This window comes from Xyrauchen texanus, chromosome 1 (genome assembly GCF_025860055.1).
Source record: "Xyrauchen texanus isolate HMW12.3.18 chromosome 1, RBS_HiC_50CHRs, whole genome shotgun sequence".
NCBI classification, from domain to species: domain Eukaryota; kingdom Metazoa; phylum Chordata; class Actinopteri; order Cypriniformes; family Catostomidae; genus Xyrauchen; species Xyrauchen texanus.
Genome location: NC_068276.1, coordinates 53,689,726 through 53,703,874, shown reverse-complemented (window position 1 = coordinate 53,703,874; position 14,149 = coordinate 53,689,726). Strand labels below are relative to the sequence as shown.

At 35.6% G+C, this 14,149-nt stretch overlaps 1 protein-coding gene across 5 annotated transcripts in view; it reads right to left on the bottom strand.

The window, feature by feature from the left end:
* Positions 1-14,149, bottom strand: part of LOC127654638 (Kv channel-interacting protein 4-like) — a 238,566-nt gene that overhangs the window by 20,120 nt on the left and 204,297 nt on the right. For all 5 annotated transcript variants that reach the window (XM_052144593.1, XM_052142295.1, XM_052143809.1 and 2 more), the window contains exon 2: positions 6,432-6,556. In XM_052144593.1, the coding sequence (XP_052000553.1) occupies positions 6,432-6,556 (125 nt within the window). The remainder of the gene's footprint in view (positions 1-6,431; positions 6,557-14,149) is intronic.

The following is a 14,149-nucleotide window of genomic DNA, read 5'->3' as shown; positions in this document are numbered from 1 at the left end:
CCTGAGCCTCAACCACTGAGCCACTGACTCATTCACCCATTCACACACACATTCATACACCAATGGCAGCTGCCATGCAAGGTGCTAGTCTGCCATTGGGAGCAACTTGGTGTTCAGTGTCTTGCCCAAGGACACTTTGGCATGTGGAGTCATATGGGCTGGGATTCGAACCACCAACCCTGCAATTAGTGGCCGATCCGCTCTACTAACTGAGCCACATATTATGTGTTTATATCCATACTTTACAAACTTTAAAGCTCCAAAAGGACTAGAGTGGTTTAATCCACTTTTATGATGCCTTTAATTTTGGACCCCACTTTTGGACTTTCATTGCATAAACACATATTACATCCTTCAAAAAAAAAGTTGTTTTCATGTCATGAGCATGAGGAAATAATGAGTGAATTATAATTTTAGGGTGAACTATTCCTTTAAACATTGCATCGATTATGAAATGTGCTTTTAAAATGTGACTATTTCAACCAAAGAAATGACTCAAAATTGGAATTATTTTCTGTGGCCAGAGGTGACTCAGAAGTGGCACATCTCCCTTTTCTTTATTGCATCCTAACCCCTAGGGGACATAATAATGGCAAAGAGCAGCATAAACATTCATCAATATGTATCCTTTTGTGTTCCACAGAAGAAATAAAGTCATAGGGGTTTTCTTTAAAGAAAACTACCTATTGAAGAGTCGATCTACTGGGAAAATGAATTGACTTTTATAAAGTGGTGACATGTAACAGTACATGGCAAACTCTGAGAAATAAAATAACATAGAAACCAAATAATAAAAAAATCAGCCTCTGGCGTTCAGGGTGAGATAATAAACCTCATTACAGTATTCCCTTGGCTGTGTTCTGAGTAGAGGAGAACTGCAGTACAAAGAGCTGTTTTGCTGAGCTGAGGAAAATCTTACCTAGTAGCAGTTTTTGACACAAGCACAGACAGACCGGAGGGATTTGATTCATAGATCACACGTTTCAAATCTTCAGGGGGAAAAAAACCCCTGTAAAACAGTCTGTTACACTTTCGGAAAAGAGTCTGTACTTGCTGGCAAACTTGGAAAAGGATAGAACACTGCATAAACGGTATATACCTTCAATATACTTATAAAGGCTTGACCTCAAAATGAACTTTTATTGTTCCTCTGTGCATTGCATCAGAGTACAGTATGGAAGGTAACAATTTCATATCTCTGCTGAGCTGGTTTAAAATACTGTATGTAGGCTAAAAAGTGTTTATTGACCTACAAAAATCTGTTGCACAGTTGGTGGCATTTTTATTCTGAGCGTTGACTGTATTTACAGTTTCTTGTTTTCTGGAACAAATAAAAGCCAGTAAGGTTTGTGTATTTTATCTCAGTTGATGCCTCTTAACACAATCAGTTCATCCATGTGTTCCCATGAGATATAAAGTTAGAACATGAACAGGCTTTAATGTTTAAACTTTGAAAAGAATCAGAGTATAAAATTGTCCCACTCCTGTCTTCTATATTTCATCTACAGTGGGGTCCTAAGAAATAGTTGCTGCAGTATTTCCAGGACAATAATCAAATAAGCAAATTTGTGACAAAAATGTTAGCATTTTATTACAAATTACACTGTTGCCATGTCCGCTTATTATAAGTAACTTTGGGCTTGTTTTTTTTTAACGAAGTTTGAACTTGTTCTTCCAGACCAGGTTGTTTGTTTCTCTTGCGAGATCTCCACAGTTCCTTTGCATGCATTTAAGCACACAAGATTGTCTTTAGAACAATCTCAAATAATGCTGGTATAACATAGATCATGACCCCGTTTACACCTGGTTTTAAGATGCATTTCGGGTAATCCAATCACAAGTGGTCCGCCATAATTACAGGCCTAAACTTGGTCTAAAACATATTGATCAGACCACAAAAAACACAAACAAAAGATAGTACAAAACTACATCTCATTTGAGGTGTAAATGCTAATTCGTCCTGTGTGTCCCGGACATCAGTGAAGCACCACCCATCACCTGTCAATAAGCCGCTATGCTAAAACAAGAGTCTAAAATTGGCCAATTATGAGCAGCTTTAACAGAAAATAACCATCCGATACATACACAATCACGAGAATGTCACGCATCTCAGTCAGTGTGTCTGATATGAACATGCACAGACACAGATGAGAAACACAGACTTCTGAATCTCTTTTAGTACAGGTAATCCACCTGTGGAGAGTGACTCCAGCCAGGTCTCCTAAAGCAACCAAATTGTTTGCTAGGGAGGGAAGAGTTACATGGGGTAACCTCCTCGTGGTTGCAAATAGTGGTTCTCAATGGGGCACGTGGAAGTTGTGCGTGGATCGTGGAGAACAGCATGAGCCTCCACATGCAGAGTCTCCGGTGTCATGCAAAATGAACCACGTGATAAGATGCACAGATTGACTGTCTCAGAAGCAAAGGCAACTGAGACTTGTCCTCTGCCACACGGATTGAGGCGAGTAACCGTACCACCACAAGGAACTAGTAAGTAGTGTGAATTGGGCATTCCAAATTGGGAGAAAAGGGGATAAAAAATAAAATAAAATAAAAAACTGCATATGACTGGGAGAAACAGCACTTTATCTGTTTTTATGACTTTCTTGCACTTAAGTATCATGCAGTAACACACTGACATAGTGAGTGCTGTACAGTTTATTGTCATGAAATCAGAGAACCTCCCCTCGAAATCCGAACACAAGTTGTCACAGGAGATGCATTTAAGTGACCAGGTTTAAACACCAAGTAGGATTTCACTTAGGGCCCCCGTATGCTCAGAAATGGCCCTGCTTCTAGTGAAAAACGTCTTCACTTGGGGTCTCAGAATATTGAATTCCACTTAAGTTCTCTGGAGAAAAGATCATATTTAAAAACGTTTAAGTTCTCATGATTTGCATGGTGATCCATTTAAATGGTGATTTAGCCAGCCATCTGTTTCATTGACAACAAAAATGGTCCAAAATGTTTCCACCAATTACTTCAGAGTCTAGGACATGAAAGCAACGGCCTACAGTAAGTTGTTTAGACTTTGACAAAAAAGGCTGTGTCTGAGGAATCCTTTGTTCTTACAGTGAGCTCTTGTTAATTAAAGGGATTGTTTTGTGTTGCTGTCATCCACCGTCTCTTGTGCACAGTGTGAGAGAGACCACATGTGATTACCTTTTAATAGACACCGCTTTCATCAAAACACACATCACTTACTTCAACTGCCAAATTTCTTCTCAACGTTATCAAGACACTGCGAGCAATGCAAGGTTCATTAACACTGTTAGGATACACAGACTGCAATTACACCATTTTTTAAAGTTTACTCAAGCATGATCTTTCAATGAATTGCGCACAGGTAATTAGCGACAGGTTATCTGGCATGTTTTGGTATAAGTTTTCCACTAAATTTAACAAAAGATCAAATAACACGATAAAAAAGTCAGAATAGAGGCAAGATTATTTTAAAATGCTCTTTATAAAATGGATAATTTCTGGATTGGATGAGCCACATTCAAAGCCATTGTAATTATCTTTTTGCACAAAGTCCATTATTTTAGGTCCTGAGCATTTGTACAGTGTAATTAACCAAGAAACAAGAAAATCAAAATCCGAACAGAATAATTTTGCATGAGGACATTCATTAATTTAAAACTTTGCATTGTATTCATTGTACTACCAAACCTCCAACTACTGTCATCACGTAGACCAAATATGTATACGTATGGGTTTGCTTGAATACAATCTATAGGGAGTTTGGTTAACACAATCATTGATCATTTCCACAAGCTAAAATGTACATGCTCTCAATCGATGTTCATTATTACAATAAAAGTACAACAAAAATGATGATGACGAGTAATAAAATGAGTATTTTCTGTTTCTTTGTGCTGGTGTCCTTTGATCCGAATCCAGAAATAAGATATAAATGGATGAAGGCAATTACTCCTCCGCTTTCTTCATTTTTACCTTTTTTATCAGAATAATAACAAGACTTATATGGTATCAAAAAGAGCAGTGTGTCAACCTCTAAAGAACATGAGACTAACAGGCTGGGGTGAGCAAGACGAGCGCTAGATGATTTTACAAATTATATTTAGGCTACTTTTTCAAATACTTTTTCACTTTTGCATTTCATAGATAGAAACTAAAGAAATAACAAGAAGAGCAAACACACATACATTAATGTATAGTACATGCATGATTTTATTTTTCAATTGAGATGAGATTTATAAGAATTACTTCACTCAAAAATCTAAATCCGGTCATAATTTACTCCTGTATGACTTTCTTTCTTCTGTGGAACACAAAAGGAAACGTTTCAAGCTACTCTTTTCCGGGTCATTGACAAATAAGGTTGTCAGAGGAAAATGAGAAATCTTTAAAAATCTAGTTAAAAACATAAAGTAGTTAAAGTCGTAGAAATTTAATATTTGTGTTCATGTTGGATTAATAATAATACAATATAAAAATAAAAAATAGAAGTAAAAAAAAAAAGCGTTTCAAATATAATGTTGTGTAACTATCGAGTAAAAGGTATTAAAATACTTTCCTGGCACCTTGAAAACATGAGAGTCTACACAGCTTAACACGATGACATAACGGCAATCTACATATTGGATACACCCCCTGATTTTGATTTATTTGGTTTTCAAAAGTGTTTCAAATATTATTAACATATTAAAACAAATGTATTTTCCATTTTTAAATGAAATAATTATGAAATATTTTTTTATGCACTACTAATGCCAACATTTATTTTTTCAATTTCAGCTTTTAATGACTTTGATTTTGTACTTTTTTGTTTTTTTAATTTGTTTATTTATTTATTTTTGGCTCTAGACGGTTACACCACATGACATTTTTCACTTTAAGCCTCAGAAAAACAAAGACTTTAAACTAAACATTTTTAAACATGTTCATCATAGAAAAGGTGCACTCAAATAATTGTTTTGTTTGAAATGCATTTTTAATGTAGTTTTAAACAACTTTATAGATCCAGTGAAAAATGTCAGTAACCCTTCCATACAATAAAATTATTAGAGATGGGCACTGTCAAGCACCATAAAAGTTCCATAGAAGAGGTCAATACTTTGCATTAGGAACAGAATTTAGGTTGTAATTCACTGACAATCCTCCTCTCTCAAATCACATTCTCGCATGCACATTTTCAAACTTAAAAGTAATAGTTCACCCAAAAATTCTCTTATCATTTAATCACCCTCATGCCACCCCAGATGTGTATGACTTTCTTTCTTCAGCAGAACACAAGATATTTAGAAGAATATCTCAGCTCTGTAGGTCCATACAATGAAAGTGAATGGTGATCAGACCTTTGTAGCTCCAAAAATCTCATTAAATAATCCATATGAATCCAGTGTTTAAATCCATGTCTTTAGAAACGATATAATAGATGTAGGTGAGAAACAGATCAATATTTAAGTCCTTTTTTTTTTTTACAGAAAGTCACGCATGGTGCTTGATTAGTTTCAATTTCACATCTGAAAGTGAAAGTTAAAGTGGATATTTAAAAAGGACTTAAATATATTTCTGTTTCTCACCTACACCTATTATATTGCTTCTTAAGATATGGATTTAAACACTGGAATCACATGGATAACTTCTATGTTTTCTTTATGTAATTTTGGAGCTACAAAAGGTCTGATCACCATGCACTTGCATTGTATGGAGCTACAGAGCTCTTTTTCTAAAAATCGTTGTTGGTGTTCTGCTGAAGAAACAAAGTTTTAAAGATCAAATACATTTTGGGGTGAACTATCCTGTTAAAGACGTGAATAATGGCAAATAGCGTTGACTCTTGCATGTCTCGTACCTAACTGTGAGTGCAATACTTAAGGGAAAGGTTTTCAATGAATAACTACTTCAATTTAGCTTGTATGGACTATTTTTACAGTGCTTTTGTCCTTTCTGGAGACTAACAGCCCCAAGTCACTGTATGGTAAAAAGCAGCATGAATATTTTTCAAAACAGGACAGGGCCGATGGAATAATGCTTTATTGAAGGTGACAATAAAAGCTACCCAAACATCACTTGCCCATACCAAGTTAGTGTCACAGGCAGTGAAGAGCAGTGTGTGTGTGTGTGTGTGGCCTAAAGGAAGGATTACAGTCTTCTGATTTCTTCCCTTGCGAGTCTGATAATAAAGGACCCTTGCCCCACTCTCAAGCTTTGTCACCTGACAATTTGGGTCGAGTTAATTTCGTGTTGTCTCATTACATTGTGCACCAGAGGTGTGCCTCAGGGCCACTCTAGAGACCTTTCTCTGACCTGATTATTGTGGTATGTGTGATATCAGTTTAAATGTAGAGTTTGACATTGTACACAGCAAACCGACATTCCAAAAAAATTATATTTAATCAGAAAAAGAACAAAAAATAAGAATAAAAAAAGAATGAGAGCAGAGATTAGAAACAATAGCTCACATTTTTGAAGCCCCGGTAAAGGATTTGAAGCTCTTTGCGAGAGAAGCGTGTTTGAGCCTCCAGCTGCTCCAGGCATTCTGGTCGATGCCGTACAGCCGACAACTCCAGTTCATCTTCAACACTATCTGTAGACAAAGACAAAAACATTTAGTTTATAATCCAACTTTTAACATTAGAATTATATAAGCAGCATCCTAACTGGTCTTAGATCCTAAATCTCATTCTGCATTTTATATTTCATTAATGAATAGTTTATGAATCATATTACCTTTTTCTTTAAATGTACTACATCTGCTATTTGCCACATGTAACGGCTTTCCATCGTTTATCCGTATTGTTCTATTCACATATCAGCACCAAAATGAGCTTAAAACTCACAACGTCACAGGTTTATATCTTAACAATGCAGAGCAGTTGTGTCAGCTCCTTAAACATGCACAAACTATTAATCTTATGGCTTTGTTCACTAATACCATCAACACAAAACTTTGTAACAAATTTGTTACAAGCTGTTTTGATGGTGAATTGCTCAATTCGACAATGGGTCTTATTCACACATGACCGCTGATTGGAAAAATGCAGATAAATTATAAAAAAAGGCTGTACATACTGTATGTGTGAAAGCACTAGTAGAATGCAACAGTGCATGACTTTTTCAGCTATCTGTATATATTTTTCCCACTGGAGTTTCTTAAAATTGTTCATTAAAGAGTTCTAAACCAGCTCTAACATGAATCACAACATTACAAACTTTGAGTTTATCATTATTTCTTTCTTGAACATTTCTCGTATAGCACTCATGAATAACTGCCCCCTTCAGGAATTCTTCAAACATTTCAACACAAATTGCACTGTCAACCACATTATAGCAATAGCAAGCATTCATGTCCTATTCTCTCTTAGGCTGACAAGTGAATTCACATCACTTTGAAACACACTAGCCTGTTCTACAACTGCCCACTTTGATGAATCTATCCACAGAATCATAAAAGGCCTGGAACCTCACTGTCTCAACCTCATTATCTTTAAATAAAACCCTGATAAAGCAATATCACTGGATGGCCCCCTACTTCAAATACATCTGCTTAGTTCATGCATCCAGTATGGTGAGATTTTTACACATTATTTACACACCTAAAGGCTAAATAATCTTTCAAATCAATACTTACACAACATGAGGATCTAAGTCAATAAAATTATGGCATATATGTAGGCATAGTCTCTAAGCATTAATCAGTGGGAGGTGATCACCCGATTGCCAGACAGGCAGAACTGGCATACAGCCACCACAAAAAGTTTGGCTTTTCTCATCTTGGAACCAGTCCACTGAGCCTTTAATGAATAATGGAAAAGTTCACCCAAAAATAAAAATTCCCAGATGTGCATGACTTAATTTTTTCTGCTGAACACAAACAAAGATTTTTAGAGGAGTATTTCAGCTCTGTAGGTCCTCGCAATGCAAGTGAATGGGTTTCAAAATTTTGAAGCTCCAAAAAGCACAAAAAGGCAGCATGAAGGTAATCCATAAAACTCGAGTGGTTTAATTCGTGTCCTCTGAAGCAATCCAATCAGTTTTGGGTGAGAAACACCCAAAAAGTGTTCTGAAAAGTGAAAAGTGTTCAGAAGAATAAAGTCATACACATCTGGGATGGCATGAGGGGGAGTAAATGATGGGAGAATTGTAATTTTTGGGGAAACTAATCCTTTACCTACAGGATATGAAAAGTAATTGCAGCATAATTACAACTTCATTGTAACATAACCATTTTAAAGCAGCATATACAACTGCCCCCCCACCCCCAAAAAACCTAAAAACTAAAAACCTAACCAAAAAAAAAAGTGACTTGCATTTACTATAAGTGTGGCTTAAGCGTCCAAGTACTTTTGGAGGCCATTGTATATGCTTTTGAATAATATATATTTTTTTAAAATGTATAACTGTTTATGAAAACTAAATATTAGAGCATTTCAACTACAGTATCAGTATTTACCATGTGACTAAATCTTTTGCCATCCTAGTTCCAGAAATCAATAAAACATTGATATTAAGGATGACTTTGTTGTTCCTTTAATATAAAATGTGTATAATTGTGTGCAATTTTATGATCCGATCTTTTGTGAAATATTTGGAAAATCATGCTTGTTCTGACCAAACAAACCTTTTCTTAGCAGACTGTTCAAAGAACAGACATAGCAAAGAATGCAGCTGAAGGCAGTTGTAGTCTGGAATGAAACATTCAGTATAATAGGCTACTTAGCAGCTGGTACACTTCAGTACAGACATCTTCGGGATACATTGAAAAAGATGAAAGTGCGAAATAGAGAGAGAATGAGAAATGCAGAGAGGCAAAATAGAAAACAGTAATAGAAGTGAAAGAAAAACACAGGATGGATACTGAGAGAGACCTGGTTTGAGAAATAAACAAATAAAAATGCTCTTTTAGAGTGTTTTTGAAAGACTTGCTTTGAGTACTGGAGGATGGCTTTTTTGCAGACGAGCACATGAAGAGCTTCTTGAGGCGTGCTGTAACTCCACGCCTGCTACCGTTCTGATGGCAAGCATTACCTAGGAGATACAGCGTGAGTGTCACTATGGTAACCAGGCTTGACCGGAGCATCCGGTGGCTGACATGCTGGTGTGAGTACATGAAGCAGGGGAGGAAGGGATGCAGAGTTTCATGCAAGTGGTTTAGGTGAGTGTATATCCAGGATCAGTTTTTAGTTTAGGCTCAATGTGAATTCTATTAGAATCCTAAAGAATCGACTCTGACCCTATAACTGCACGCAGGGAACATGGGTGAGTATAAGTCAAAGACACAGACCTACAGCTTTGAGTGCAACATTAGTGGAGTGTTGGTGGTGTAGTGGGCTAAATCACTAAACTGTTAAGCAGAAGGTTGTCAGTTCGATCCCCACATTAGATGGTCCACACAATGCAGGTGATTTCAGGTTTTACTATCCTTATGAAGACAACTGGTCCCTACAATGCAGCAAAACCTGACCTACATATACTGAACCATTAATTCAAAATATGTTTGTGAATAAAACAGATCTGTCCGTTATGAAAAAGATTTGCAAGACAACTGAATTTAAAAAGCACCTCAAGGTCTAACAATCTATTAGCAATGAATAATTTAGGGTCAGTTATTCTGGACAAGGCTTATTACATTGAATGTCCCTGAATTCAGTCTGGTTTGACTATAGATAAGAAGTGTGGCCTTGCCTTCATAACATGCTAAGATGGCAATATTACATTTTGCTAATGCTGCACATGAGGTCACATTGAAGGCTACAAACTCTGTGCTTAATCTGTATGGCAACAATGTAATAGTTTAACGAGCTGTTTAGGCTATATTGCTTGTAATGTGTAAGCAACAGAGCAGACAAGAAATAAAGTCTAAATTAAACAACATGGTTTCCTTGTGCCTTCTACCTTTGATCTTATTTGCACTCTTTGAAATGTAAAAATCTTCACTATCCCATCCTTGAGCAAGTATTTTAAATTCCATAGATGCCTTTAGGGCTCTATTTCAAACAGTTAGGTGATTATTTTTGGCACTGACCTTGACATCTGTTAGGCTGATCCTTCAGCATTGTTGTTAAAGCATTATCATGAAATAACAGAAGGGACATTTTGTAACATTTCACGTCATGATAATTTTTTAGCAATAATTTTAAGATTCAACAAATGGTCTTTGGGGACTGTGGAGTCCATATTCAGAAAGTTAGAGTATGTTGTCATAGTACAAGTTTGAAAAAGATATTGATCTTAAAAGATCAGGGAAAATTTGAATCCTGATGATATGTCTCCTTTAAAGAATCTATCAAGTCTCATTTATAAGGTCATGGGATTTCACCTTGAATATATGAAAAACACAGGTTGTACATGGGACAAAGGCAACACTACTAAACATGCCATGCAGGGTAGTTGAAGCACTTTATAACAGATGCTTTGGTAAGAAAGCCAAATTTTCAAATGTCATTTAAAAAAAAAAAGTATTACGTTTATGAATAGGGTACAACAGGGCTAAAGTCACTCCTTAAAGAAATGTACCTGTTTTCTGGTCACAAAATGTATCAAGGTTAAAAAATTTTTAGATAAAGGGGCAATAGTTATAGTCAACTAATGCAAATCATTTTGAGACATCAAGATGCTTTTTTGAGTGACAAATTAAAATGATGCTTACTCAAAATAACTACATAAGAAAAAACATGTTTCATAACAAATCCACCCCCTTAAGAAAAACAGTGTTTAATATGGGCCTTTTTTTTTTTTACCCCAAATACCATCCTTCACTTATAGGTCAGTTATTGAAATGTTTTTGATTTAATGAACTTAAACAAATCTGAAAATGACAAATAAGTATTTTGTCTAAAAAGAAATGTGATCATTTCCAGGATATTCATTAGCAACATACATTTGCAACATTTAAATTGTTTTTAAAAATGAAATCAAATTGCTTCAAAATAAACCTGTAGACATTACATGCAATGATCTCATGGATCAGGAAAATGTAGCACTGTATAATTCATAATAAACACAAACAAGTGTTCAGGAAAGTCCTGTGGTAGTTGTTGTTGCCATTAAGTGCAATGGAGCCTTTTAGCCCGTGGAGCCTTTAGCCCCGTTATACCCAACTGTATTTCATGCCTGAAATCATTACATGCACAAGGTGAGTCGGTCATGATGTATTTTTGCCATTCTCAGGAACATTTTTGCTGAGATCAACACAACTCGGGTGACAGTGAGTTCATATATCCATCAAACAAGAGATTCATATCAATGCAACTTATCACACCTTCAAGTATTTCACATATAAAGTCAGATGAGAAGAGTCTGTGGGGTGCACCACATGTTTCAGCACATAATTACCAAGGAAACACATCAATCAGCCTTGAAACATATCAGTGGTCAAATTCACACCTGAGCCAATATTAAACCACCCTCTTAAAATAAATAAATGAAAATCCCTTTTGATGTTTAATCCAAAGATATGTATGAATAAATATGACATAAGCAAGAATTCTTCAAAATTTCAGAAAGGTTTGAAACAACATGAGGATGTGTAAATAGTAACAAAATGTACATTTTCGGATGAACTAATTCTTTAATACAAATGGAGTTTTTATACTAAACCAGTTTTATGTATAAATGCAGAATTGTAATACACAGGACATACGCCGATATGCTGCAGCTGAGCACACACTGTCAATTCCCAACTGAATTAGGCATTGCACTGGTTTCTAATACTGGGCTTGCGCTTTTGCTTGCCATATGGTTCAGTACAGGAATTTTACAGCATTGGTTAAATTCAGAGCACTGAAGATGGTTTTTAGCAGGGTTGTGGGGCCACAAAATTATCTCTGCACTGCGTCAAGCTGATAGTGGTGCAGTTAACAAATGTATGCCTTGTTTGGATTATGCTTATTATTATTATTATTATTATTATTATTATTGATAATGCTACTATTTCTATACAGTTACAGGGTTAGGGACAGAGATGTTCATAAGAGTCTTTCAAGCATAATTATATATATATATTTTGTTCTTAAATCATTTAAAACAGACTTTTATGTGTTGTTAATTTTCTTTTTCCTCATCATATCTCTGTAAAGCATTTTGAATTATCATTATGCATCTTAGCCTCAAGTTTATATCTCTGGTTGGGGATATGCACAAATCCAGCACTATAGGCTGAGCTTTAATGATTTGAGCCAGTAAACAACCACATAGCAAACAGCCAGAACAGCCTGTAGCAACCAAATAGCAATGCCCTAGCAACCACCCACGACACATTAGCATCATGACAGCATGTTTTGCATGGGCAACCACCACTCACATTTTCTGAAGAAAATTTTAAAATCCAGTTTTATATCTAGCATTGTTCATTTTATATACATTACGCCTTTTATTAGTAAAATAGATGGTTCACTTTAAAAAAAATAAAATAAAAAAATAATCTGCCATCATTTACCCACCCTCAAGTTGTTCTAAACCCATCTGACTTTCTCTCCGCCATGGAAGACAAGACACTTGCATTAAATGGACCTACAGAGTGGAGGTATTCTTCTTAAAGATCTTTGTGTTATGCAGAAGAAAGAAAGTCAAACACTTCTGGGATTGAATTAGGGTGAGTAAATGATGATAGAATTGTAATTATTGAGTGAACTATTGCTTAGTGGCTACTAAGTGCATAGTACTACTAAGTTTAAAGCCTACATAGTATCAAAATGACACAAGGCTCAAGTTTGTGACCAAATTGCTTAGTTTTACTATGAGCAAGAAATCAAAATATTCCAGTGGCAATCCAAGGGGGTTTAGAAGCAAAAATATTCTGTTTATTATTAATATTAATAGATTCATTCTTCCATACAAAAATGTGTTAATTGAGCTGTATAGTTGCCTAAATCATCTTTTTAGTGGTGGGGCTATAATGAACTTAATGCTTATGCATTACTGACCAAATCCTTGTAGTTGGCGTTTGCTCCATATAAATAATCACTTTCTGGTACCCTTATGTATATTGTGCGCAAGTTACAATGTTTACCGTTATTACATAATCATGACAAGAGTTGAAACATTTGATATAACATTGCATAGACAAGGTTTATAATCAATTCCATCACACTAGTCTCATTTTAACATGTACAAAGTTCATGTTTGGTGGCTATACTTACATGTGTATTTTAAAACGTATTCTGAATTGCAATGCATGCTCTCGATAAAGCTTAACTTGTATTGACCGCAGAACATTCTTTTAAAGTTGTTGACATTTGCTTTGTTTAAAGTACGTCGGGTATAATGACTGACTTATCACAAAGAAAAAAGTTTGAAGGACCCCTGAGAGGTTTCTGAATCAAAATGAAATGCTTAGCAGCTATTATGTTACCACCCTTCCCCTTCAACCAGCACCACCTCCTCATCTTTATAAGAAAAATGTTGACTAGTTATTGACAACCTCAGCAGATGTGTTGTATAATGAGCCACTCAGAAACACATCTGCTCTTGGTCAAAGATGAAATGGGAATATATTTCTGTACATTTACCTACACTATAACATCAGGCACATTAGCAGGTAAATGCAGAAATGGGAAGTGTTCCGGCAAACCTTTAATTATTTTTGCAATTCTGTTCGGTGCCACTAGCAGCACACGGCAGAAATAACACACGCCACCTTTAAGTATAACATATTTAAGTACGAAATGCATACTGACATGCTAAAATTATCAGATAAGAGACTGGAACGTCAAAAGACAGAGCACAAACATTTTATTCCATCCAAATTATAGTGAAGTGTTTATATGGCACATCCAAAGATGTCATTATTCTGCAGGTCGATAGTGAATAGCAGATTTCATGTTTACATATTGAGGTCAGTCTGCATGAAATGCTGACTTAAAGAAAAAAACATACACACATAAAAGGTCACACGTCCCGAGTTTCGTCTGTTGTTAAAGGGAAAGTCCATTGTTCATTTATTGCCCATATACAGTATAAGGCTGGGCGATGTGGCTACTGCATTTTTCAGCATATTGACGATATTCAATAAATATCAATGTATTTGCTCTGAAATGGTTCATGTTTTTTTTTTTTTTTTTTATCAGAGCAACCATCATTTCATCCAAACAGTCATTGTAACCAAGAAGATTCAATATTTATAGGCATTAAATAAAAATCTACTTTAAAATAATAAAGGTATGTTCCCCCACAGTTTTTC